The sequence below is a fragment of the Azolla caroliniana genome, unplaced genomic scaffold, assembly GCF_043228905.1.
Source record: "Azolla caroliniana isolate FFs.n. ecotype wild unplaced genomic scaffold, voAzoCaro1.0.p SCAF_5, whole genome shotgun sequence".
In the NCBI taxonomy this organism is placed as follows: domain Eukaryota; kingdom Viridiplantae; phylum Streptophyta; class Polypodiopsida; order Salviniales; family Salviniaceae; genus Azolla; species Azolla caroliniana.
In genome coordinates, this window is record NW_028230440.1 from 13395932 (window position 1) to 13412881 (window position 16950).

General features: G+C 37.2%; 1 protein-coding gene across 2 annotated transcripts; it reads left to right on the top strand.

Annotated features, from left to right (window-relative positions):
• The first annotated feature begins 1701 nt into the window (after positions 1-1701).
• On the top strand, positions 1702-15599 carry LOC147864183 (uncharacterized). Of its 2 annotated transcripts, XM_087319873.1 has the most exons (11): positions 1702-1854; positions 3333-3427; positions 12272-12329; positions 13671-13865; positions 14026-14102; positions 14175-14260; positions 14348-14399; positions 14532-14600; positions 14774-14860; positions 14941-15005; positions 15081-15599. In XM_087319873.1, the coding sequence occupies exons 1-11, from the start codon at positions 1746-1748 to the stop codon at positions 15232-15234; spliced, it is 1047 nt and encodes a 348-aa protein (XP_087175999.1). In that variant the 5' UTR covers positions 1702-1745; the 3' UTR covers positions 15235-15599. The 2 variants fall into 2 exon arrangements, with proteins under 2 accessions (XP_087175999.1, XP_087176000.1); XM_087319874.1 differs by lacking the exon at positions 12272-12329 and having other exon boundaries at positions 13790-13865.
• Positions 15600-16950: the final 1351 nt, after the last annotated feature.

A 16950-nucleotide genomic window follows, 5' to 3' on the forward strand; every position in this document is an offset into this window, starting at 1 on the left:
TTGGAGGAGCATCTTCCTCGAATGATGACATGCCTTGTATGGGGTCAAACCTAGGATGAGAAATCACCATTGGTTGGTCCAACCTCTCTCCACCCTTAGAATTGTCGAATGTATTGCTTTGTCTTCTCACGAAAACCCTAGAACCAAAGCATTGGTTCGCATACATGCATCACTGTTCATGACTACAAGCAATAAAAAATTATTCGTGACATACCCCACTTCACTTGGATATATGTCACCCTTATCACAATCAAACCCCTGTTTGTACTTGGACTTGGAAACCATCTATACAATCAAGCAAAAGCAATAATAAAAAATCTTCCAATAAAAGATGACTTCAGATGTTTATGTTTCCCATGTAGATAAATGCAATTACACACTTTTTCATCCAACTTTACTAACTACTCAAAGGCCCACCTCCCAAGCTCTACATTTAACCATTTCCGGTAAGTGCCTAAAAGATCCAACCATCATTGAAGACAATAAGATGGTGGCACCTTCTCGATAAACACCATTTCTTTCTCAAAATGCCCTGCACGGTTGAAACCTAAAAGTTCTACCATGCAAGCATAGTGTTCTAAAGTAGGTTTGAGACAGTAAACATTCTCCATATCATCAAAAAACATTTGTCCCGTTTCGGAACCCTATTCATGAAATATATGATTTCCAATATGAAAAATTTGCAGAAAAAGTAGAAACAAATAAAATACCAACATGTGAATTAAGCAGGTGGCGATGAAGATGGTGTTCCAAATGCACGTCGAAGACTGCTTGACTGATTTTGTCACAAATTTTTAACGAGATTGTCAAGATTTTGTGAGATTTCCAATATGAAAAATTTGCAGAAAAAGTAGAAACAAATAAAATACCAACATGTGAATTAAGCAGGTGGCGATGAAGATGGTGTTCCAAATGCACGTCGAAGACTGCTTGACTGATTTTGTTTTCCCTTCACAAAATCTTGACAATCTCGTTAAAAAATTGTGACAAAATGATAGGTTTCAAGGTTTTATACGACTTGGTTGGGCAACCACAATTGGTTGGGTGACCATATTTGGTTGGGTGACCGAGCTGGTGATAGTTGGGTGACTCGTAAGTAGTCGAGTGATTGAAGGTCTTAGCGTTGGGTGACTACTAACAACTTTTTTTATTCGTGTGTTTACTTATCTAGATCGGATGTTGCGTATTGCACATGCCCTTAGCTGAGCGACCTGCGTCGTCCGTGCCCCCGATTCCCTCGCGAGGCCTATTTATGATTCAGGTGCAAATAGAGACATCGCATACATACATAAAAAACATACATACATAATGGTATAAGAAGAAGAAGAAGAAGAAGAAGAAAGAAGAAAGAAGAGTGGAGTGATGACCATGTGACATACATGCACAAATGCATTTCGGTCGTACATCAAATAAATATAACTATATATATATGTATGTAAATTATCAACCGATCGATCGATCGGTCAAAGAGAGCGCAGCGCACAGTAGGAAGAGGAGGATGAGGATTACAGGCACCAGGGCACAGGGCACCAGGCATATATATATATATATATATATGTATCTAATAAATAGATCGAAAATCAGTCGTCATTTACACCCACCACTCACTCTTTCTTTTTCGTTTTTAGCTTCCTCCACTCCACGTACAACGTACATACATACATACATACATATATGTAATGGGCTATTCCTTTCTCTCTCATCCCTCCCCCTCATCCGCTTTCTAGGCGCTGTGCATAGAAGCTATGGAAACCTCCATGCTCTACAGACTTCTGGGAGCCCTGGCTCTCGGCCAGTTCGCTTCTCTCCTTATCACCATGACTGGATTCGCCTCTACTGAACTCACTCTTCAAGGTATAAAAAAATGAAAGATAAACATAACAATAAAACGATAACATACATAAATAAAATCTTTTCCTTAGAACTTTCTTTGAATAGCTTCATGTGATGGAAATGCTTTTTCAGGGCAGGGTTGAATTCTAATATCTAACGTGTCCCCCAAAAGACAGCTCCATTCTTGTTCCACAATTCATTTGAGTATCTCTTTTTGTGTTAAAATTTAGTCCGGAATACCTATCTATTTAAACAAATTTGGCTACTTCTAAGCCAGTAAAGCTATTAAATCTGCATGACCTAGGCATGCCTTACTAAAATGTTGTTGGCTCCTGATTCATTCTGATATTGCATATTATACAAACGATTCTGGTTGAATTCGAATATCTACAGCATCAAATCTATATGTTCTAATCATTGGCCTAACTAAACCCTCATGATCGTCCACACATCACTTGAATATTTCTCATTTTCTAACCAATTTTTAGTGTAATCCTAATCATTGTATTAGATCTATGTGATCCATCCCTTCATTTGAATATCTCACATTATCTAAATAAATTTTCGGTGTAATCCTAACCTATGTATCAGATCTACATGATCCATCATGCCCTAATGAAACCGTCATCATTACCCTACATTTCATTTGAATGTCTCCTATTATATAAACAAATTTGTTTGAAATCCAAAATTTGGCAATAAACTACATGTTTCACTCATGCCCTAACTAAACCATAATCCTTTCCTGCAGTTCAATCGAGAATAGAATATAGGAAGCCATTGACATGGTGTTCTACATTTGTTCCCTTTTGGTCTACCAGAGGCTGACGTTCCTATAAGACATTTCTGGAGTACCAAAAGTAGTCTCCTGTAGGTATCCAGTAAAAGGACAAATAATGCAGAAAATGAATATGATGGTGATGGGTCCAAGGTGTGCTCCTATATAGTATATCCACATGATATATGTAAGTATATGACGAGCTCCATCCCCAAATTTTAGCGGGATACGTAATGGAATGCATGGAGGTAGTGGATCGAGAAGTCCTCGTATTAGAGTCGCCAGATCACATTGGACCTGAGGTCTCTTCTTGTAGATGTGTTTTTCCATTCAATCATGCTATAAAATTCTCTTATTAAATGTAATGTTATACCAACATTTTCAAAAGGCCAAAGTGACTCATGGAACCAAAAGGTACATCCAGGTGAAGATATAGAATGTATGGCAATGAAATGAAATGAGACTGTATCTAAACTAGCTACCTTCCCTATGTTATGTTATACGGCATTTGCTAGTGGTATGCCTTCAATATTATATATCTGTGGTGTGATTTGGCTGTTGGAGTACAGTGTTGTAAATTCCACGAGGCTTTTTTCTCAGTATTGATGTAATAATAAAATGAGTAAATTTATGGTGTTACTGTCTCTTAGTATTTGATGGAGGATGCTTAAGTGAACCATAAAACTTGGGTACTAGACATTTATTTTCGTCTGTGATGCAGGTATTGATGTGCCAACAACACAGTCAGTTTGTTCATACTCATTGGTGGGTGTTTTATATGGCACTATTTTTCTGATTAGGAGAAAGCCAGCACAGGTTCCATTCTTTGACCCTTCTTTAATTCAGTAATGTTAATTTGTTTCACACGCTAAATAGAAGATTTCCTACCCTCAAGCTGTAATGACCTTAGGTGAGAAAATATTTGACCCTGGCATATTTAATTGTTGCATGTTTCTGTAGTAGGCAAGAAAACTGCTTTTACATTTTGAAATTGGGTTCATGCATCTTCTATCAGCATCCTTGTCACACATCCATCTAGAATATTGATAGGCTACCAGTTTCTCCATACCTCTGGAAGATTGAATATCTTAACATGCATTTTAAACATTATGGAGATTTTTAGTAGATACTGAACATTTTTTTATTTATCTAGCGTGCTTAGATTTTTTGGGATTTTCTTATTCATTAATTAGATTTTGTGCTCACATTTGTGATCTAGGGAGGTTTGTTGACATTTCCATTCTTTCGACACTTTCAGATGCATAGAAATCTACCATTCTCACAGATTCCATTTTGTGGGTCTTTGCACTACACAACTGGGTACTATTATGCACTGCACAACTGGGCAGCTGAGAACTTCATCACATTAGTTAGAGATTGAGGTAGGCAGATATACACGTATACATGTAGAAGAAAGAATTTGCCAATTGTGTCATCAAGGAGTGGAATCCGAACAACACTATTTTTGTCACTGTAGTGTCTTTTATGAAATCAGAGGGAGATACCATTGCCTCTTTAAACAAGGCTTTGGCCCACTACGCAAGGTAATGGAATATGAGGACCAATGGTCCCCAGGACTTTTTTTGCTAGAACTCAAGAGACATAGGGAAAAGTTGTTGAAGGACAATAATATAGCCACACTAGCTCATCCACAAAGGACAACCACAACTTTCTTTAGCTCCATCACTCCTACTAATGCTACAACTCAATCATGGGATACACAAATGGGCTCCCGATCAGGACATAACAAAGGGGTTACAATAGATCGAGCAATAGCAATTTGTTGTGCACTTTTATTTTTACTGAGTAATACTTATTTTATCTTGATTTGTTGTTCTCAAAGACGAGACACCACTTAAGATGTAATCTCTTGTTTGGTCTTATAGGCCATTTTGGCCTCTTAAAAGACGTTAATATATCTTTCTTTTTCTTTCTTTCTTTCTACCTTCCAATGCCTTGTAAGGAAGAAGAAGAGATTGTACTTAGCTAAATTTGAACATCATTTGTATCACTTGTTTCTAGGACAAGAAAGTAAAATAGCACGGAAAATGTTTAATGAGAGGCAACCTACCACACAATTGACCTCAACTCAAGTGTGGCATGGATATGCTAAGGTCCTATATGATATCCTGGGGCAACCTCCACTCCCCCACCCACATGGCTCACGCCCACATGATTCCACCTTTTTTACTACACAAAATATAAGAAATGCCATTGATCTGTTCCGGTTTGGGAAGGCCCAAGATCATGATGGATTAGTTGATGAGCACTTTATCGATGCCCATGACATCTTGCTCCCATTGATAGCACACATATGTAATAGAGCCATGTGTGAAGGTTTCCCTACTAGATGGGCAGAACATAACATTGTGCCAATCCTCAAGAGTGGAGACCCCATGATGCCAAGCAACTATAGGACAATCAAGAATTTTGCTAAACTATATGGCTTGATTCTAGAGTCAAAATTGAGTATCTGGGCAAAGCGAAATTGCTGCCGTTCAACTGGACAGGCAGGCTTTTGGAAGGGGTTCACAACTTTGGATCACATATTGTCCCTTCAAGCCCTTATCGAGGAGGGTAGAGCCCATAATAAGAGGATTTATTGCTGCTTTTTGGATTTCTGAAAAGCCTTTGACATTGTGCCTCGTGCTCGGCTTATGCAACAACTAGCAGCCCTCGGTGTCCCTATAGATATGCAATGGGAATCTATGCACAGTATGAATACATGTCAGGAAAAGTGCGGTCTCCCAAGGGTTTGTCAAAGGTAGTGGCTAGCACAATTAGAGTGAAACAAGGATGCCCACTATCGTCCACTCTCTTCAGTCTCTATATAGATGAGGTATCACATTACATAGAGAAACTCAGGGGTTCAGTAGCATACCTTGCGGGTATTGTTAGGAAACAGGTCCCTCTGGATGGGATGAGCACGAGGCAGATTGGAGTTCGAAGTCCGAGTACTAGATCGGATGGGTCTGAAGGAGATAAAGACCGGACCTGGACCCGGACCGGCCGGAAGGCATCCAGTCAGATCCGGATAGGTATCCGGAAGTGAACATATTTATAAATATGTTTTTGGTGCGTCTAAGATAGGCCATATTTGTAAATAGCCCATAGCATGTATTATTATAGATACACCTAGGGCAAATCATTATGAGATGACAATTGTTGTCATTGTAACTAGTGCATCCTGAGTGTGAGTGCAACTAGAGTGTAGGAGAGAGATTGAGAGTTGTAACTCTATAGTCGTCTGTGGACGAAGAAGAACTCAAGGCCATTGCCTTGGAGTCCCTTATTGTATATTCCTTCTACCTTAGTTACTTGTTTGGAGTTTGTGGACTCCTGTGGTTTTTCCCTTTCAGGGTTCTCCACGTTAAATCTTGTGTCTCGGTGTTCTCTATACTTTTACTTTTGTCTTTTGTTCTTTTGTCATTTCGATCCTTGCACCCGCGTACGCACACGTGTCAACTGGTTGTGGCCGGTAGTATCCTCAATAGGTATAGCTATACAAATGTTACTATATGCTGATGATATTGTGCTGATTTCCGACTCTTTGGACGGACTACAAAAACATCTAAATGCTGTAAAAGTATTGTATATGGACGAAGGTTTGTTGATAAACATGGATAAAACTAAAGTAATGGTGTTTAACACTACTCAAGCATAGGTAACAAGATAAGAACCTGAATTCTTCTTGGGAGAGGAAAAGGTGAACATACATGCTCCTACTTATACCTAGGAGTAACATTTACAAGGCCTAGGTTCTCCTTACGGAAGGCTTCTTGTGCTCGACTTTCTCATGGACATGCAGCCCTTGGTGCTCTTGAAACACAATGTCCAAATTTGCAGTTCCAAGAGCCACAAAGTACACTATGGCTATTTGATACTCTTGTGAAACCAACTCTTCTCTATGGAGTAGAAATGTGGGGACCAATTCTTACTAGAAAGGTTTAGAAAGACCTTTAGTGTCAATGGTTGCCTGCATGATAAGGAGCAAAGTATCAATGCCCATGATATGGTACAGGTGGAGATGGGAGCAGCCCCTAAAATCAACGATGCATTATTATGATCAGTGACCTGTATCCAACATCTATGGGAGCTCCCTAAAGTAAGGTACTCAAGGTTGCCACCTATGTCATCAAGGTTGAAATGCAGCAATGGTTCGAGTTACATGGTATAAGCATAAATGCACTACCCCCATTCCAATATAGCTTCGACTATCCCCATCTAAACATCTATGAGAGCTCCCTAAAGTAAGGTACTCAAGGTTGCCACTTATGTCATCAAGGCTGAAATGCAGCAATGGTTCGAGTTACATGGCATAAGCATAAATGCACTACCCCCGTTCCAATATAGCTTAGACTATCCCCATCTAAACATGACTAAAGTAGAAAAGGATAGAGTGATCCGATCTGATATTATTAACTTGGAAAGCTAGATAACATGGATCAGCCCCACAATGACAAAGAAACTTTTTACACACATCAGAGGATGGATTCATCATCAGCCCACCTTATATGGACATACATCTATCCTATGCATTGCGTAGTGTGATAGGGCAGCTGCGAACTTCATCACATCAGTAGAGATTGAGGTAGGCAGATATGCACAGATACCTCTAGAAGAAAGAATTTGCCAATTGTGATTAAGGAATGGAATCTGAAGAACACTATATTTGTGACTGTAGTGTCTTTTATAATAAGAGGGAGATACCATTGCCTCTTTAAACAAGGCTTTGGCCCCCATCATTCCTACTAATGCTACAAGTCAATCAAGGTTTACACAAATGGGCTCTCAACCAAGACATAGCAAAGGGGTTACAATGGATCAGGAAATAGCAAGTTGTCATGCACATAGGCCCCAACCCCATGGACCATGACCTCACCACCCTTGTCACTAGAGATCTTTCGAAGACAAAAGTTACAATATATTTGACTTGAAAATCTTACATGTACTGATAACAAGATTCTTTAGTCCCTTTTTATCTTATTTAGTTTTATGTTTACGTAGTGACATCTATTTTATTTTGATTTGTTGTTCTCAGAGACGAGACAACACTTAGGATCATAGATTGACCCATGCGTGATATTCGTGGTATTCGAGAATATAAAATCGTTCCAAGAATATTATAAAACCATTCGTTTAGGAGAATAAATTTATGTAATAAAAATTAATCAATTCACTAAAAAAAGGGAAAATCACTCATTAATAGAAATATGGAAGGTCTTCAAAATCACACTAACATAAGAAAAGTTTTAATTAAAGAGATTATGAACCATTATATTCTAATTCCTAACTTCTAACTTCTAAGTAACGCTTCTAAATTTTAAGAGTCTATGCACTATCATATTCATCATCCATATCTTCAAGCTCATCACTAATATCCTTATGAGCTTCATTTTCATCAATATCTTGGTTTTGCATTCTCAAAAGCCTCTCGTCATCTATCATATCTAATGTTGCTTCAATTAGGCATAATCCCCTTTCCCTTATTCTTCTAATGAGACAATGATTTGTATGTATGTAAACCAATTTCTCAACATGAGCATGAGTCAATCTATTTCTTTTTTTTGTATGTATCGACGAGAATGTACTCCAATTTCTTTCACAAGAAGATGCACATGAACCTTGAGAAAGCACACAAATTGCAAGTCTTTTTAAGTTCAGAGTGCATGCTCCAAATGTTTCCCACCACTTAATTGTATCATGCATTGTAGTTGGATTATTTGCCATAGGAATTTGAAAATGCACTTTTTAAGTTCTATAAGACTAGGATTCATCTAATAAAACACCACATAGAGGTATATCACCATTAGTATAATGCATAGTAGTTTCCATCCAACTTGTATTGACCTTCTCATAAATATCTTGAATTGTTTCTCTCCAAATTGGATGCAAATTAAAGCCAGTTGCATGCAATGGTGAATGTAGCATTGTCCATCTTTGCATACATATTCCTCGAATTTCATCAAGCAATAAATGATCTACATCTTCAATGTGGTTTATTTCTTCTATCATACGATGAGTACATTCAGAAATTAAACCCATGGTTGCACCTTCTCTATCCGCCAATCTAAGAACTTTTAGGATTGGCTTGCATATCTTTACCATCTTCTTTATATTTGCCCAAAAGGAAGCATCAAGTATAATTGAAACTATTTCTTCTCCTAGTTGTGTTTTTGATCCTTTCCATTGTCACCATTGTTCACTAACCACCATTCTTCTTAATCCACCTTTGACTCTATCATCCAATAAGTTCGACAACATGATAAAACTATAGGCAAATCTAGTAGTGGAAGGCTTTAACAATTCTTTCTCACTAAACTTACAAAACATTGCCAAAGAACATTGTTTTCGTGTAATAAACACGATTACCTTTGTAGCTAATTTCAAAATATCATGAACCGAAGCGCATTTTCCAATATCTTCAAACAACAAATCAAGGCAATGGCATGTGCATCTAGTAAAAAAGATCATGGGCCACTCTTTCTCTATCATCCTCCCAACTACCACACAATTTGTTGCATTGTCCATACAAACTTGCAGAACATTTGATGGACCAATATCAAGAATAACATCCTTTAAAATCTTAAAGATATACTCTCCCGATTTATATTCTCCACTAGTGTGAATTGATTTCAAAAACACAATGCCATATGCAGAAGTAGCCATGACATCAAGTATAGGTCTATTCTTGGTATCTTACCAACCATAACTCACAATAGTGCATCCAACAGTTTTCCATTTTTCTCTAATTTGCATAATCTCATTTTCAACATATTTCACCTCTTCATTCAAGTGCCTTTTACGTAATTGATTAGGAGATGGTGGCTTATAAGAAGGCCCCGCAAGTGCTACAGATTTTATTAATTCATGAAAATATGCACTTCCCACTTTTATATCTGGTATATCCTCTACGAAAAAAAACCTCTTGATAGCTTTATCTGCATTTTTATCAAGTTGCTTTTGCCATACCACTTTCAAGGGTTCAACATTGTCTACTTTCATCTTTTTACTTGTTGATGCATTAACAAAAGATGATGAAGGCATTTCATTGATAGATGTTGACTCCACATTCACATCAACATTTCTGCAACTATTTTCAGCATTGCATTCCATTGATGATTCACCATTCATATCAACATTTGCACAACCAGATACCATTTTTTGTACTTCAGCTTTTATGACAACATCAAATTTGACGGCATTTGTCAACACCTAAACCTTTCAAGCCCAACAAGTGAGCTCTAATTCGGAAGGGGCCACCAACAAATACATGGTGGCAATGTTGACATTGAACGACAGCCATACCCTTATCAAGTTTTCTCATAACGGTCACATGATTCCATTCAAAGCCCTTTTGCTTCACCATTTTAGTAAATTAACCTTCAGCTGATCCTGAAAGAGATTAATTTGATACATAAAAAATAAATTTCAACATGAGATTCGGGGAAACACTATCTCAATCACCAAACTTTACTAAGAAATGAGCATTCTAGTAGATGCCCAACAGTTTTGTGGGGGAGGCCCAGGGAATGCAAATATGTCAATCTATGCTTATGATGTAATCTCATATTTGGTCTTATAGGCCATTTTGGCAGCTTAAAAGACGTTAATATTTCTTTCTTTCTTCGTTTCTTTCTACACTTTCTTGTAGAGTCATTTTACTCTATGATGAATTCTTCATGATCCTACACATACCTAGGAAAACGTTCGCAAAACCTCAGTTCTCCTTATGAAAGGTTGCCCGTGCTCGACTTTATCATGGATATGCAGCTATTGGTGCTCTTGATAGAAAATATGCGTACATACAATTCCAAATGTCCCTATGAAGTAAATTGTGGCTATTTGATGCACTTGTAAGATGGCTTGTCCCTATGAAGTAGAAACCTAGGGACCTCAACTATGAAGTATTATTCCAATTAGTGCCCAATATCCAACGGTACTCAAGGTTGGCACTTATGTCATCTAAACAACTCATTGAACATGGAGATAATCATCGTTGGTATGTTGAAACACAATAGTGGTTGGAGTCACATGGCATAAGCATAACTGCACCATCCATGTTCCAATATAGCTTTGATTGTCCCCATTTGAAAAGAATAGAGTGATCAAAACTGATATTATCAGATTGGCTAATGGAAAGAACATGGATCAGCCCCACAACGTTTGTTGGTAGGAATGGCCTACTATAATGCACAATTTTTACACATCATAGGATGGAATCATCATCAGGACCTCTTATATGAACATACATGTATGCTATGTGCTGTGCAATAATATAGGGGATCTGCAGACCTCTTCGTATCAATTAGAAATTGAGGTAGGGAAAAGGTTCGCCATGGTGCATCCCATGTATACAAGCCACACATGACATATTGGAGACATTGAAATGAGGAAGCTCATGCACCATATGGGGCGAATTGAGCTTTTGAAGAGTCATAGTTGAGGTGCCCAACGTGAGCGTGCCACAAGTGAGCATCTTCTTCAGCTACCAAGGCATAGTTGAAGAGTCATAATTGATATGAAGAAGTTGTAGTAGATGAGATTTGGAGGATGGTCATGGGCTAGTGGAGCTATTAAGATGACACAAGCCAGCTTCCCTTTTGTCACTAACAACAATTTATAGGTTGTTGATGTCAGCCATCAAGTTAGAGTCATCAATATAGACACCGTAGCCTTGTTCGGTAATACAAGAAACTGAGCATAGCGCTGAAAGATGATGTATATGTAATACATTTTAAATAATACCTGGTTGACTAGAAGAAGAGCTCAAAATACATTACCCATGCATGAAGCTTCAAGATTCAAAGCATCTCCAATTGAAATTTGTGAGTTGTGTAGATAAATATCTCACCAGATAGACGGAAGATATACTCATCATAAGTCATATGACTTGTGCAACCAGTATCCACAAACCAATCATTAAGAGAGAATGTGTTGTGGTTAGTCATAGAGGAAGAATTAGAGTTGATGCCTGAGAAATCTGTTTCTAAGTGTGAGCTTGGGGTTCGTTGAGGCTCTCTTTGTGGCATTACCCCTTTTCTTTTTCCGGCAATCATGCTGGATGTGGCCTTTTTTGCAACAATAGAGACTAGTAAACTCTTTGTGGGCTAGATTGTTGGCTGGTTTCGATGAAGATTTACTGTTATTAGGAGAGGCATTCAATTTTGCCTTTGCCTTTTAACATGGAGAAGAATCCCTCTAGAACTTAAAGAGCTAGTTCATCTCTCTAGAACTTGAACTTGGTTGTTACATTATGATGTTTTTTGATAGAACTTAGAAATACTCTAATTTGTGTTCCTTAGCAATATTTGCGCTTTCCATCCTGCAAATGAATGTACACATTTTTTCCCTCCTGCATAATTTAAATCTTAAAAACAGTGTTGAATAATGGTTTATTAACCCAAATCATCATCCCATTTATTGATTCATACACAAAATTGATTTGACTAAGTAACATATTGTGAAAGAGCATTCCTAACTCACTTTGTGCATAAAAGATAAATAAATATTATAGTATTCTATATCTTAATAATCCTCCATCACAGCTTCTAATTCTGAATCCGGATGTTGTGAGGGAATATGAAAATATAGTGAATAAAAATTAATTTGTCTAAAAGTTGTTCATATCATTCCATAATTTTACAATTTCTGTTGTAGGAACGCTGGTACTACTATCTTCTTTTGGCATTGGTGGATGTGGAGGGAAATTATTTAGGTAAACTGGTAGTATCAAAATGTGTATGTTTACATTAATATTATTTAAAATTAAAAACTAATTGAATATTCTGTTATATATACATGTAATTTCTTTTATTTTTCAGATAGATGTATAGCTTGAAATCATTAGATTTGTAGGGGAATTAGGTCAAAATTTGCAGTAAGCAGTAACTTCTAGTATTTTCCAAGATTCATATTGTCTAAGGAAACTGTGTGAGCTTGAACAAATGTCAAATAATAAATATGCGGCCATGACTTTATATTACATCAGTAATCAGAATATTAGGGCTTCCAGGTGCAAAATGGGATAGAATCTGCTAGAACATTCTATAGAATTATTCAAAAGGGGTTTGGAGCCGCATTCTGTTGACCTGTTAGCTCTTGGCATACGAGCGCAGGGAAGGAGAGGAGAGAATAACTTAATTATGGAAGAACAGTTTACAAAGCTATCAATTATGGACGTGCTTCAGTGTCCAGTATGAGCTGATCTTGCTGCTCAAAGATGGCTTACAGTCATCTGGTTAACCTAAAAAAATTTATTGACACTAACAAAGAAAGATAAATTCACATTTTGAAAGCACATAATAACCTTTGAAACAGTACAAAGATTCTGACTATCAATACAATTAACAAAAGAAAGCCAAAGGAAAAAGACTTTTTTCTCAAGATTTCTAAAACTAAATGTCTTGAAATGTAATCATGAGAAACCGCCAATCAGGTTTGGTTCATGATGCTTGGAATTGAATTTTCAGCTTTCTGAAAATAAGCAAATGTTGTACGGACAAGTGTTGCCACTGGAATAATTTCTATACTATGCTCAATTTGGGTTGGCATTGCCTTGCAGATGCTTATGTAGTTTCCAAAAAGAGATTCGTTTGTACATGCTAATAAGTGTATCCATACGAATCTTAACTTGTTTCATGAGATTCTACACTTTAAGCTTGTTGAACTATCTTAATCCCCCTTTTGTCAAGTATTTTTATTTTGTACATATGTAGTCAGATATTAATACTAATTTTTATTCATCTAAGTCCTAAAGCTAACAATTGTAGATAATTATACAAACTGTCATGTGACAATGGCTTTGATCTTATAAAATTATGTATATTGAGTTGAATCCATGTTGGCATCAATCGACAACGATATCCATGTTGTAGTAATATAGCAGCCCTACTGTTTTTACTTTTGACATTGTCCACATTGTTGCACACATTGTTGCAGTCTCCCTTTTCAGAATTTTGAATTGTGAAACTTTAGAAGAGCTCCTTACTTTTGGGTGTGTTTTATTTTCGCAAAATTTGATTCTTTGATCTCTGATCTATTTTCTTCGTGAATCTAGTGGTTGGAGCATATCAATATACATCGTTGACGAGTGTGATGCTGCTTGATTGCTGGGCAATTCCATGTGTTATTTTCCTAACATGGTTGCTAATGAAAACTAAATATACTGTGGGGCAGCTGGTTGGAACCTGCTGCTGTATATTGGGACTTGGCCTTGTTGTACTATCTGATGTTCATGCCAATGACATATCAGGTTTGATTCAGTGTATTGTAATTTCACTTACTCTTACATGAATAAAAAATGAGACATGGAGAGTAGTCAAGATATTATTCTCTTTAAGAAATAAAATGTCAGTGAAATTTAATCTAGGCTAGGAATTAATGTGGTTTCCGTTTCGTTCATTGTTTTACAGTGGCTAGTAATGCAGTTCTGGGTGATGCTATGGTTATTATTGGTTCGACATTCTATGCATTTTCTAATGTTGGCCAGGTAGAAAATTCGGGATAGAATAACATTTGCATTTGTGATCATATGGTAGATCTTATAGTTTGCCTGTTTCAGGAATTCCTAATCAAGAATAAGGTTGATTTGATAGAGCTTATGGCATTTATGGGCCTTTTTGGTGCTCTAATAAGTGGCTGCCAAGTGTATCCTTTTAGTTCTTGGAGCAGTGGTAAGTTAAACATTTTCCATGTTTACCCTTTTTGAGTGTCCTTAATTTGTGAATTGTTCAGGATCATTCTAGAGCGCCAAGAACTAGCATCAATCAATTGGACAAATAGTGCTGTAAGTGGGTTAATCCTTTTCCCCCTAGCCTTAGAAGTAGGATCCTTTAACTTTCGTTCCTTTTACAGTGATAAAGAAAAGGGCAGTCTGTTGTGGCTTGTTTTGTAACCGTTTTGTTTATATGCAGTGCAGATTCTGCCTTTTGTTGGGTATACCACATCGGCTGTACTCTTTTATTCAATTGTACCATTCATCTTTAAGGTTAATGTATATCTTATCTTTAGCTCTTTTAAATTCAAATGGTAAATGGCTACATGAAGTTATTTTATCGGTGAAGAAGATACAATATATATGGATCACAATGTATAAAAGATTTTGGCAGTGCTAATAAAGCTGTAGCTATATGATGTGTAACACTTGTTCTTGCTTTACAGATAAGTGGTGCTACTTTATTGAATCTCTCTTTACTCACCTCTGACATGTGGGCTGTGGCTATTCGTGTATTTGCTTATCATCAAGTGGTTTGTGATTTGTGGTTTGTTTCCTATTATTGATGTAAAATATGCTGGTTATATATTGAGTTCGACGACTACCTGTCCAGGTTGACTGGATCTTTTTCATTGCATTTGCTATGGTAGCATTTGGCTTAGTGGTATACAGCACGAGGTATGAAATTTAAACCAGTGTGTATATAAGCACCGTTTTCTTCAGCTTAATAAGGATTGTAATGCTTATATACAGCCAGAGAAGAGACAACGGAATTGAAGAAGCAAAATACACAAAGGTAAATTCGTCATTCAATGAGTACAATGGTGTGATAGAGTCACGTGACAGTGATATAACTGATGGTGCAAATTCCAGTCCAACAATTAAGGTAAAAGAAATGCATAGTTAATGCAAATGGAGATTAATGGAATGCATTGTTGTAATTCTATCCACAAAAGAAAAATGGAAGAAAAAAAGACTCTGTTTTAGACCAAATCCTCCAGCTTACTCTATGAGAGAAGATGACACATGAACGTGCTCTGTGGGGTTGAAAAGCAGCATACAGGAAGGACACTGATGGGTGAGGAGATTGTATCAATTTGTAATAGTCTATTTAAACCAATTGTTATTATGTGCATATCTTGATATGATGTTAACAAATAAAACAAAAAAAGGATCATTATGGTTATGACTATTTGCTGACCTTGATTACACTAGTGATTATTTTATTACAATGGATCATGATATAGTAAAATTAAGACAACAAACTTGCTTGATTCTGTGTTCATTTTGATAGTTTTTTCATGCTTATTGCGAGACAACTGCATTTCTGAAGTAGTGAGACAAAGGAGACTTCTACTCCGCTGCCCAATTGCAGAGCAGGCTTCATACATTAAAGATAGTATTAACTTTTGTGAGTTGACATGTGTGCCTACTATTTCGTATTTAGAGGCTTGGCCCTAATGACCACATTTAAGGATCAATACTCTTAACGTTAACATACACGGTTAATGAAGAAGGCAATAAGGCTAATTACTAGACAATGATCCCTTGCTCGTCTTGACAAGGAGAAATAAAATGAACATTAGCCCATACTTCCGAGTATAGAAAATGAAGGTTATGGAATCACGTGAGGAAGAAAGAAGAATGGCGTATAAGACCAAACAAGAAAAGCAATGCATTCAAGAGTACAACAGTCTACTTCGATGCGTCGAAAAGCAACACGAAACCAATGGACTAAGCCTCCATTTTAGCCAACTAAAAAGTTTCCACAAGATTAGGCTAAAAAACAAATGTTGAAGAGAAACTCCCAACCACTGAGATCTTGTCATATGCGAAGATGCTCCCCAAAGGTGAATGTTTCACTATTACAACAAATCCTCACACTCAAAAGTTAAAATCTCTTGTCAGGGTGGTGTACAAAGCAATTGAGAACCTTGAAGCACATAGCTATAGTTTTGACAAAAGTACTATCTAAGGACATAGAACTTACCCTTGAAGAGTTGTTGAAATTGAAGCCTCAACCACATCATGATGTTATGAAGGGTTGCAAAAGGAGAGCTTTGGGTTGGGTATGGGGAACTCGTGCTAACCAATCCCCTACGTACCAAAGTTATTACAGAATAACACGACAAATAGAGCAAGATTGATACCTTCATTGCACATTTTGAAAGCGAGGACATGAGCTTTGCACATCTCGTGTTCGTAAACAACATCCTGATATCGGCTACCATAGATATAGGTGCCAGGGCTAGCATCATAAGCTTTGACAATTTGTGAAAGTAGGGTAGGTGAAAATGATCCCTTGTGACATCAAGCTATGAATAGCTTAGAATGGGTGGACACAACAACCCGAAGGCATGGTACCCACCCATAAATTCTCAATGCACGGTGTCGAATTCTTCCTCACCCTTGTTGTTATAAGGCATATGAATGTCTATTAGGAAGGACGACTTTTTGTCTGTGTAAGCAGGTTGGGCATGGACTTTGGCAAGTGGCCATCTACATGCAAAAGAGTAACAAGATCTATAGAATCTATACATGTCTAGCTTGAACAAGAAGGTAAGCCCCAACCCCTTGATGGACGCTCACTCGTCCATATGAGAGGTATAGAAGTATGTATGTG